The sequence below is a fragment of the Trachymyrmex cornetzi genome, unplaced genomic scaffold (assembly GCF_001594075.2).
Source record: "Trachymyrmex cornetzi isolate Tcor2-1 unplaced genomic scaffold, Tcor1.1 scaffold218, whole genome shotgun sequence".
Taxonomy (NCBI): Eukaryota; Metazoa; Arthropoda; class Insecta; order Hymenoptera; family Formicidae; genus Trachymyrmex; species Trachymyrmex cornetzi.
Window position 1 is genome coordinate 647411 of NW_017296825.1, and position 11751 is coordinate 659161.

The following is an 11751-nucleotide window of genomic DNA, read 5'->3' on the forward strand; positions in this document are numbered from 1 at the left end:
GTAGCTTACAATAAAAAATAATATAAGTTCAGTCATGTTACAAAAGAATTCGTTTAACTGTTACATTTTTAGTTTTTGTTTCCGAATATACTTTTACAATTTTTGCATATGGCACACAGTAGATGTCGAATACAGTTCAGTAGAAATATGCACTCAACCATCGAATGTACACAGACGAGATATATCCAAAAGTAATAGTAGACTGTGCAAATGGTTGTTTCACTCTCTTTGCGCATATATATATGCTCGATAAATATTCCGAAGTATTGAAAAAGCGGTGCATATTGACATAGAGTTTTGGCAAGATGTAATACATGTATATATGTATATATCAAGATCATATCGGCATATCAAGAAAAGCGTTCAAAACAATATCGATATCAAATACGATCATATCGCATATTATAATATTTAAATGCATCATTTCCCTGAAATAACAGCTCCGTATAACGAAAAAAATGCAAACAGCACAACAACACAACGCTTATTATAATAATATAACGTTAACCACAGCACAACTCTTATCAAGAAATAAAAATAAGTGTAAGCAATATAAATTTTTGCATAGTAACTAATACAAATTAAAAGACATAAGAAGAAATCAATTTTCGTTTACGGTAATCATACCAATGTAATACAATTTAATAAATACATATTCGGCTAGTAAGTACAAAATAAAAAAAAGAAAGAAAAAGAAAGAATATAAAACGGTGTACAAAATATGTCAGATCCCTCTTGTATCGCTCAACTCGAAATGCAATGCGATCGATCATTAAAGTTAAGTTACATATAAGGACATACACGTACTTAACAAATTAACGTACGATTTATATTGGGCGGAAATAGAAAGACAATGCTATTCATCGAACGCGGCATATCAGAAAAAAGAACACCTAGAAGGTGCTAATGCGCCATTGATGAATGCGTCATCTGGAAAGATTAGACTCTGTCTCTGAGTCGATGGACATCAATAGCACATAGATTGGCGTATACGTGAGCAACAAATGCACAGCGTCTTCGCGATCGAGCGCTCGTAATTGTTGCACCAGCGAACCAACGGTGCATTCTGCACCCGCGCACTTCAATAGCCTGTGGGTCAAATACGAAATTTCGAAATACTCCAGTTACGTTATAACAAAATCGGCATGCTTCAAAAGCAAGCTCTTACCTCAAAGTTGGACTGTCTACTGTGCTATCCAGTTGGGCGACACGATCCCCTAAACCGAGTCTCACGGCGAGTAAACACCAATCTCTTCCATGATGATCAGGAGGATCTAGCATCTGCGCCAGTCGCCGTTGCACAGCAGGCTTTATATATTTTACAGGTTGTTTCGGTCCGGGAATGCAATTTTCCATTAATGGCAGCCCACAACTTACTATCTCCCATACGGTTTCTTGCTGATCGTTTAGAGGATTCTTAAGAGTCGCCTCTTCAAGGCCTTTGTCGATTAAAGCCGATGTGACAGTAGCTGGTGCCCAAGAGTGAATTACCTGTAAATGTATTGGTATTATTTTTAAACGCATACAATCTCAATCTTTCGATTTTATAATACATCAATTACAATATACTTTAATTATATACAATTTAAATATACTTTAATTTTTATTTACCTCTTCATATTCTCGAAGTTGGCTTGGACTCAACCAATGTCTCTCAAGTAACATTCCGGGCGCGACTAATTCGATAGTCGTATCTATCGCATCCAGGATCACGCTGAGAAGAGCAAAACACTGTGCACTAGAACCACGTGGACCTCGAACTTGAATTTCCACGCAACTGTGTTCCTCCTCCTCAAAAGTGATTATACTCTCACAAGGCCCCAAACACAGTTTTGATCCTCGCCACCACTGATATAGATCTGAATTCGTCGGATCCCACGTTTGAGTAATTTTTCTCAGTTGCGCCTATATCAATTTTAATGTTTTAGTTCTATTATTATATTTTCTTTATTATAAATATTGATTACCTGTAAATGCATAAATATAGCAGTCAAATGGTACAAAGGCGCTTCCTCTGGGCAAAGGCGTAAACCAGCGTGAGGTAACGCATTGGAACATGGTTTCCACGGTTCCCATAAACCTGGTAGACGCTCTACAAGGTTTAAACATGGTATCTCGTATTCCACTTCATCATCATCCACTTCGCACTAAAATATAAGAGTCAAATAATAATCAAGTGATTAATAAAGTTTCCTAAAACATACCGGAACGCATAAATTGACTGCTTGTAAAGCTTGTAAAGCTTGAGCGGCGGGGCATGGACATCGCGCTTGAAAATCTTCTAAAGTATAAACGCCGGTGGTTCGACCGCCTAATCGTCCTCTTTGATCAGGACTTAATTGCCAATTTAGCACGTCTTGCCAAAACCACTCGGGATTGAGTACTATCAGATTTCCAGGTAGAAGAATACATTCCCCTAAGTTCTAATTTAATATACATAGTTGTTAGAGAAATAGAACAATGTAAATTAAATTAACTGAAGTTAATAAATTATAAACCTGTAACTGTAATCCAAGATGTCTGCAATGTTCCAAACAAACTAAAGGATTGATCTTTCGAACCTCGTTCAGAAATTCTTCCTGAGTGAGCATTAACGGAGGCACTTCCAACGACTGCACGTACGATCTCCATGCTTCGGCGAGACCAGTCCACACTAAGGTGCTCTATAATACATGATTAACATCCATAGTAACAGAGAATTCTGCCTTTATTCCGGTATCACATTGATGCAGAAAATATATACAAGAGAAAAAGAATCTCTTTTATTTTCTTTAAGATAGATATATAGTGCATGTATGTATACATGGGAGAAAGCATTAGTGCAACTATTGAACTATAAAGTACAATTTCAATCAGTTTATACACATATCATTCAGAATTATTTTAAAGAAATTGAGAGAAGTATTTCGACCTGTTTATCAAGATTCGCCAGGGGCACGTACGTAGCCGCAGCACGCGGCGCGTCACGTCGGAGAATACTTTCTGCAACTTCCGGTCCATCCTACATCATGCATCGCATGCATTAAGGCTTGTTAATAAACATTAATGGCCAAATAACCAGCAACTAAAACATATGTTCTTAATAAATTTGATTCAACGTGAGATATATATATATATATATGTATATATGACATGATATCGGATCTTTTTATTGAAAATGGTGCGCTCAATCAATCAAACATTGCAAATAATCGAATATTGTCGAAAGTCACGAGACATAGAAGGTACTTTCAATGCTTTCAATTATTTGTACATATATCAAATCAACCATGCATCATGGATGTCGGAGGAAAATCATATAAGTGATTATAGAAATTGTTGCATTGCCTCTATTGAGAGTCAATGTCTAATTTGACAGTATATTGACACTGCGAATTTCGAGATTGATGAATGAATTGTACAAACAGCGTAATGAGGTAATCCATTATTGACCAGAACCGTTTCACGAAGGGTTAATGCGCACATTTATTACATGCTGTACAAATTGGTACAATTTCCTGTGAAAATGTGATTATTTACACAAGGTTGCGTTAGTCACAATTGCTTGTATTAACAGGCTGCAGAATCAAACGGTTCTGCTCGCACATATTTAGTATCAAGCATACTGATATCATGCATTTACTGATATATATTTTGGAGTGGATTAAAGATATATGTATAATATTCGATGGTAAAGATGTAAAATCAGAAGAGATTATTAATTCTCATTAGAAAAAGATTTGCCAAATTCGAGATTGTTCTGTAATCTTAATTTCTGCATAAACAAGTGAATGATGAGATAACATCTCTTCTAATATTATAGATGAAGTATGATAAATATATAACTTTACAGAGAATATAAATCGTGTCACCTTGAAAAATTCCATTCTTGCATTATTTAAATAAGATCTGAGGAGTTTCAGGCCAGGACTAGAAGAATTAGTTGCGTCCAGTGCTACCATTTGAGGTTCCTTCCCCAAAATCGATGTAAAGTCTTTTAATAATGGCAAGAGTGGTGCAAGCAGATTGCCGCCGTTAGAATTCGGGGCTAAAGGTTCCGGCGCATAAGTACCGACTAAAATTACTTTTACGTCGTTGCACTTGCCGCCAAATCCTTTAATAAAAAAACAAAAATCAAGATTTAAAAATCAAAATGTACCTTTGACGAAAATAAATTAATTATAATATAAAAAAGATTTGACACGCCACAATATCTTACCAATGTTACTCGGATTAATACGGTCCAAAATAAATTGTAGCCAGAATTTTATTTGCTGAAGTTGAACAGTCAGCGGTTCTCTCAAACTGACCGTAATAAGATGAACTGTTGGTTGCTGGAACGTAAGTACATGGTGATAAGATGCCAGAAATTCTTCGCGTCCGCATAATTCCCAAAAAACGCATTCACCACCTGGTTAATCAAATACACATTCTATAATATCTTTAAAATAATCCATTGTAATATATAAATATCAATCTATTGTAGTATAAATATCTAAACATATATAAGTTTTCAACTTATACTATAGTCATAACTCTATATATTGATATTAAATTAAAAATTATTGAATATAATTTACCTACGTTACCGCGACTCCATTCTACCCCCTGAGTACCTTCATATTCACTGTCACTATACTCAAAGCTGAGAGAACCATGTTTACTCGTCACATCGAGTTCGATACTTGGTTCTCGCTACATATCGTACACAATATAATTTTATTATTTATTCGTTAATCATATCGTGCATCTTTATCGCATGCCACCTACCTTCGCACTACAATTCTGGCTTCTCGACCTCCGAAAGAAGCCGAAACTAAATATTCCAGATTTCAAAGAATTAATTAATGATGTTTTTCCAGAGGCGCAGTGACCGAGCAGTCTTATGTGCAGCCGATCTATCGGTCTGCGTGTCGGTTGCAGCTGACAAATGTAATTTTCGCGCTGATTTGGCTAAAAATGATTTAAAACAAGATTCGATTAGTGCATGATTCTTCAGAAATGTAGAAAGCATTGCATATCTTGGAACATATAAACTTACATTTCTCAACTTATCTAATAAACTTGCGATATCCGGATGTCCATACTTAATCGCCGTGACGTCTGCCCGGATCCCCCGATTCGTTTTATCGACGTCACAACCAGCAAGGCACAAATGTCTGACCAGATTAATATGCCCGTGTCGAGCAGCTACATGTAACGCCGTGAGACCTTGTTTGTTTGAGGTGTCTAGATCAATTCCAGTCTCTATTAGAAAAGTTGTCATTCCTTCGTCACCGGCCTCACAAGCTATATGCAAAAGAGTATCTTCTTTCTGGAACAAGAGCAACTATATTTTATCCACGAATTATACCCGGTATGTATTATTGGCAAAATGAATAAAAGGTGTCTCACAGAGTCTTTCATGTTTAACAGAGCACCCTGTCTCAGTAACCGAGAGACAGCCTCAACACAGCCTCGCTTCACAGCACTGATTATTGCTCCACCGAGACCTTGAGGAGCTTCAGATTCCTGAGTACAAAGAGAAAACAATTTTTGCCAACTTGATACAATTGTCATTAAATTTCATTGAAATTATAAAATAATGTTCTCTCTCTCTCTCTCTCTCTCTCTCTCTCTCTCTCGTGTGTTGTGTAACATGAATGAAATTGAAGAATTATTGCACTTTCTAATAACCAAGGTATATATGTAATAAAGAAAAATTTGCGTACTGTTTTTTGACATATTAACATATATTGTATATAAAAAAAATAATTCGTATATTATGTAATATACGATATAACTGTACAAATCAATGTCATATCGAGACACATTGGTCAAAAAAATGCATAAAATCAATACATAATACATTAAAACAAAAATAAATCACTTTGTTATCGGACAATATGAGTCATTTTTTTTTTCAGGAACACACCGTGAGAATCCAAGGATGTTTAAGGCACGATTCAGCATTTCCTCGTTTCCTAAAATAAAAAAATAATTTTTTTCTCTGATTTATCAGTAATAAATTCACAACTATTCTGCAACTTACTTCAGATCCTTGATCAACAAGGATCGTATAAAGTCTTTGGCAATCTCGGACACATTACTGAAATACTCATTATCAAATTGGTATTGGCAAGCAGCAACATTTGCATATGTATCTTGCTTATCCTCGCCTAAAAATGGCGAAGCTCCACTCAGAAGAATATATGTTAATACACCAACAGCCCAAAGATCAGTTCCCAAACTAAGTGGTTCATAATTTACGATTTCCGGTGCCACAAATTCAGGTGTGCCAAATAGTGCTCTGTGTTCCGAACCAGGTACTAGTCGATGCGATAGACCTAAATCTGCAGAACAGTATTTGTATTAAAATTGTTTTGACTCTAACATAAAGCGCTGTAGATATTACCTATTAGCTTAATGCTAGGCATCGGTGGTGGTGTCGATAGTAGAATATTCTCAGGCTTAATATCCAGATGAGCAACTTGGTGGGAATGTAAATGACTAAGTGCCATTAAAACTTGGCGCACCTTGAAAAGGATATGAATAAGTTCTCAGGATATTTACTAATTATAACGTATTTACATACCACATGAACGGCTTCTGTTTCACTGGATGGAGTCCAATGAAATAACTCTCCTCCTGTAATCAACTCCAAGAGCAATACCACTGTTGTTCCAGTATCTATTACCTTGTATAAGGAAACAATATTAGGATGCCTTAAGCGAGCTAAAAGACCAGCTTCTCGTGCTGAAAAAAATTATCCTATTACAGTATTCTGAAAATAAAAATATTTGCAATATATTATAATTAGAAAAATATTACCAATGTCAGCAGCAGCTACACCTCTGGCAACTCGTCTCTTCCTCATAATTTTTGCAGCATACAGCGCTCCAGTTTTTATTTCCTGACATTTTCGTACAATAGCAAATTGACCCCTGTATTTCACAAAATTGCAAAAATCATTGAAAGTTACAGAAAATTTCATTACAAAATCATCAATTATGTACAGAAGTAACAGTGCACTCACTTGCCAATCTCTTCAAGCAACTGATAGTTTTTTTCAATCGGCTCATGATGGACCTCCATTAAAGTGCTCCACTCAAGATCTGAACAACAAATATAACATCAATGCATGATTTTGAAATTGAAAATAAATTAATTTACACATCAATATTAAATCAAGTATATCGTTCTATATTAAAAAATATTCTTATTTACACAATCTATACCATCCATAAAAAATTTTTTTAATGTACATAAAACGTATATATACATCAACATTAATTTATTATGCATTACTCGACATTTCTCAAATAACAATAAGATTTTAGTCAAACGCGACGATACAATTATATTCTGGAGCAATTTAACGGAGCGAATGCAGGTACCGGTCCTCGATACTAGGTGCAACAACCTAACGTCAAAATGACACCACGAGAATTAGCTTGCGACAATGACGCACAGATCTCAACTGACACGAGAGATCGGTGGATGTTCACGGTCGACAATTGGACGTTGCGATTTACGATAGTCAAAACCCGTGATCCTCAACATCGTGATTGAGGTGAAGCCGTTGTCAGTTGTTAAATATTGGTGCGACAACCGACCGTCTCATTCTTTTCCCCGTTTCTCTCATCATCAAGATGTGACTGAAAGATGTGAAGACGCAAAGTGAAGACGATTTCTTACTACTTCTTACTACCGTTAGACGTTTCCAGTTGGCGAGAGGTGCCCGGCATCATCTCACGATCGTGCTCATCGTTCGGTCTATTTGGACAGATTTTGAGTCGCTCTGCGAGTAGCCGTTACAAAATTTGTGCTGCGGCCGACAGCGACAGCCTTCACCCGTGCCGGCCGCCCCGCGCATACATACACACCTATGCACAACATCGACATACCCTATAAATGTATCCCCAGAAGCACAACGCTCACTGACGCACAGTAAGCTCTTGTATCTGTTTGGTCTACATTTTTAGATCTAATGGAATATACCAATCAGATGCAAGAGCTCACTCAGCGGTTTTGTACCCCTTGTATTTCTGCCATGATACTCTAGCTTTGTCAACTTGACACGTCCATTGGCCTATTGTGGGACGATTGGAACGCATGCGTTTTCTAATTTTTATTATTGTATAAATTGATTATTTTTATCACTTAATTGCGTGATCATCAGCGATATACTGCGTCATTCATTGTTAACTAATCGAATAAGTAATTGTGGAAAAAAATTGAACCACGTGTAATCACGTGTTGTGATCGTCTGATTGAGGTTATCTCATCACATTGAATGGATCATATGCAAATAATTATTTAACAAGATATGCAGTGAATAATTCCGTCAATATATGTACATAGGAATAAATATTTTGCAATCATGACGAAAAGTAAACGAGTTAGCGATAATGGTTGGAAACCTGTAACGTTAGAAGGTTCCTTATTGTCCAACGATATAGAAGGATTAATTGGAATAGAGGAATTGACGGATTACAACTTAGAGCGGAGTAGTAAAAAAGGCAAAGTTATAACAACAAGAGTAAAATCTACTGAGGAAAAGAAAGTGAGTATCTATTTTTTTAATATCTTAAAATTTTTATTCAAATTACAATCCTTATATTATAGTCAGTATCAAAGCGCAAGTGTCCAAAGGAACAGGAAGAGACTGATATCAACAACATTGAGCCTTCTACAAAGAAATCGAAGATAAAGAAAGCTGAAGTAAAACGCCCAAAGATAAAGAATGAGAAAATAAAGCCAGCAAATTTTAAAATCACTGATCAACAAACTGATTCTGACAGTGACAGTGATTCGTACTGTGATATAGACAGTGATAAAAATTTGGCCAAGATTAATGCTGAAGCATGGCGCTCTATGGGTGTTCCTACTGCTGTAATAAAAGCTTTAGCTGATCAGAATTTTCATTCTCCTACCATGATACAAACACGGACATTGCCAGCTGCTATATTAGGTCGCAGAGATATATTAGGTGCTGCTGAAACTGGTAGCGGCAAGACATTAGCATTTGGAATTCCAATTATAAAAGGTATTTTGGATTTGAAGAACCAGAATAAAGATCAAAATTGTCCTGAAAAAGGTACTGAAGGTAATTTTTTTGTTTACAGTAATTTTTTCTATGAAGTAAGTTTTTTAATAAAATCAAGTATTACTATAGTTATACTCAATCTTTTGAACATAAATATATTGCAGATAATCATTTTTCAGAGTCTGATTCAGAAAATATAGTCTTATCGGAATTGGAGAATTATGTGAATATTGTAAATGATACAAAGCTTCATGATTGTCATAATATTCCAACCAAACCCTTGTATGCACTAATCTTGACACCAACTCGTGAATTAGCAATTCAAATAAGAAACCATCTTACTCAGGCAGCAAAGTATACAGATGTTAAAGTAAGATTATCTTTTTCAAAGTCTACAGACTTGTTAAATATAATTCTAAAATTATCATATCATTAGATAGCTGTTGTCCTTGGAGGTATGGCAGCAGTGAAACAAGAAAGGATGTTAAACAAGGGACCTGAAATTGTCATTGCTACACCTGGAAGACTGTGGGAATTAATTCAAGAAGGCAACTCTCATCTAAGTCAAATAGATTCCATCAGGTAATTTAAAGATCTAGTAAGAAGTGATTCCACTATCTATTCCAAGATATATTATTATAGAAAATATGTCATACAATTTAGATATTTAGCTATTGATGAGACAGATAGAATGATGGAAAAGGGTCATTTTCAAGAATTACATGATCTATTGGAAAAAATGAATGCAAACCCAGCGAAAATGCAGAAACGACAGACATTTGTTTTTTCGGCTACATTGACTATGGTACACGATCTCCCGGATTACCTTGATAGAAAAAAGAAACGTTATGTCAGGAGTAAAATATGTAAACTTACATCCAATCAAAAATTGCAAAAAATTATACAGTTATTAAAAATAAAAAATCCTAAAGTCGTTGATCTGACAAAAGAATCAGGTACATATGCATATTAATTATCTATTGTTAGTCAAAATAAACTGTGCCAATTATTATAATTATTCAATCTATACTTATTATCACACAGGTATTGTCGATAACTTAACGGAATGTCGAATAGCATGCACAATTGACCACAAGGATTATTATCTTTATTATTTCTTAAAAAGACATAACGGAAGGACGTTAGTATTTTGTAACAGCATTGGATGCGTAAAAAGATTGGCCACTCTTTTCAATATACTTGAATGCAAGCCTTTACCTCTGCACGCCAATATGCAGCAACGGCAACGCTTAAAAAATCTTGAAAGGTAGGAAACACAATATGTTAGTCTATTTTGAATGACACTTTAAAATATCTATTTTGGATTTATCTTTGTAACATGAATGTTACAATAAAAAAGATATTTCAAAGTATATACAAATTTGCACTGAAAATATTATTTAAGCAATAAACCTTCCGTTGAGGAATTGTTTTCATTATTCACATTCGCGGTCTTAAAGCACTTTATGTATTTCAAAACGATCATTCTGTGCATTTAATATTTCTTGTGACATTTATACTTATTGATACGAAACCTTATAGATTTCAAGCTGATGAGAATGGATTATTAATAGCCACAGACGTAGCTGCGCGAGGTTTAGATATACCTAGTATAGAGCATGTGATACATTATCAGGTTCCTAGGACAGCTGAGGTGAATGTCTAAGATGCTATTACAAATGTTAAGAGCCTTTTTCACCAGCTTCTGGTTAAATTAATCGACAATCAACTCATAGAAGTGCCAACAGCAGTTTAATGTATCAGAACGTCTCCTCTCTTTTCCTTTTCTAAGACAAACTGTTTAGTTCTCATGTTGGCATTTGTGATGATTGAGTCAACCATCGATTAGCGTTAATCATAGTTAGTGAAAGAGATTCTAACTAAATGTATTAAAATATTGATTACATAATCAGTTTAACAATTATTTTACAGAATTATGTACATAGAAGCGGTAGAACGGCGAGAGCACAAAAGGAAGGTATCACGGTTTTAATGATGGAACCTTCTGAAAAACAGAATTACATCAAATTATGCAAAACTCTCGGACGCAGTATGTTAAAGTTATAGTATTGTTTCAATCATTCAATGCTTAATTAGAAATATAACATGGATGTGTTTTTATAGCGGATGATTTGCCTATATTTCCGGTGGTAGACAGAATACTAATCACCATAAAAGAAAGAGTGAACGTCGCTCGTGATATCGATAAGCTAGAATTGAAATATCGTCGACAGAACAATCAGAAAAGTTGGTTACAAAAAGCAGTGGAGGACATGGAAATGATTTTGGACGAGGAGGACGATGAGTAAGAGAAATAACAAACTTTTTTTCAGTTTTTGTAGCGTAAATTATCTATCTTTTTTTTATTTCAGTGAATCGTCGACGGAATCAGAAGAAGCAGCAGCGTTGAGACGGCAATTAAAGGCAAAAAAAAATCAATTGCGATCTTTATTATCAAAGCCAGTATTCCCGAAAGGATTCTCGGGAAAATATCTTGATACTAATTTGAACGTAGATGTAACTCAGGATGCACAAAAGGCTATCGAAGTAATGAAAAAAGTAATAGAAAATAATACTGATAAAAGTAAAGATAGCAATGCCACATCTCAGAAAAGACAACACACGCAAAAATTAAGATCTAAAAAGTTAAAAAAGACATAAAATATAAATTTTTTCAGATAGAGTCAATGTTTTTCTTTTTAAGATCGCTCTATTTTTATGTGACAGTAATCGAATTTAATAAA

At 35.0% G+C, this 11751-nt stretch overlaps 2 protein-coding genes across 6 annotated transcripts; one reads left to right on the forward strand and one right to left on the reverse strand.

The window, feature by feature from the left end:
• Nucleotides 1-662: 662 nt before the first annotated feature.
• LOC108760082 (death-associated protein kinase 1) lies at nucleotides 663-7877 on the reverse strand. 5 transcript variants are annotated; one of them, XM_018505874.1, is made up of 20 exons: nucleotides 7670-7877; nucleotides 6995-7073; nucleotides 6790-6902; nucleotides 6554-6714; nucleotides 6374-6494; nucleotides 6011-6311; nucleotides 5894-5942; nucleotides 5374-5490; nucleotides 5021-5293; nucleotides 4750-4932; nucleotides 4560-4674; nucleotides 4199-4390; nucleotides 3852-4093; nucleotides 2912-3001; nucleotides 2499-2663; nucleotides 2205-2423; nucleotides 1968-2147; nucleotides 1612-1905; nucleotides 1169-1491; nucleotides 663-1089 (listed from the first exon to the last, which is right to left on the reverse strand). In XM_018505874.1, exons 1-20 carry the CDS (start codon nucleotides 7707-7709, stop codon nucleotides 927-929), a joined length of 3420 nt encoding a protein of 1139 aa, XP_018361376.1. In that variant the 5' UTR covers nucleotides 7710-7877; the 3' UTR covers nucleotides 663-926. The 5 variants fall into 5 exon arrangements, with proteins under 5 accessions (XP_018361376.1, XP_018361375.1, XP_018361377.1 ...); XM_018505873.1 differs by having other exon boundaries at nucleotides 7667-7877; XM_018505875.1 differs by having other exon boundaries at nucleotides 7657-7877.
• Nucleotides 7878-8257: 380 nt separating this feature from the next.
• On the forward strand, nucleotides 8258-11668 carry LOC108760079 (ATP-dependent RNA helicase DDX24). The gene is made up of 10 exons (XM_018505868.1): nucleotides 8258-8524; nucleotides 8587-9067; nucleotides 9187-9377; nucleotides 9444-9589; nucleotides 9671-9963; nucleotides 10052-10274; nucleotides 10550-10661; nucleotides 10940-11057; nucleotides 11132-11312; nucleotides 11380-11668. Exons 1-10 carry the CDS (start codon nucleotides 8342-8344, stop codon nucleotides 11666-11668), a joined length of 2217 nt encoding a protein of 738 aa, XP_018361370.1. The 5' UTR covers nucleotides 8258-8341.
• The last annotated feature ends 83 nt before the right edge of the window (nucleotides 11669-11751 follow it).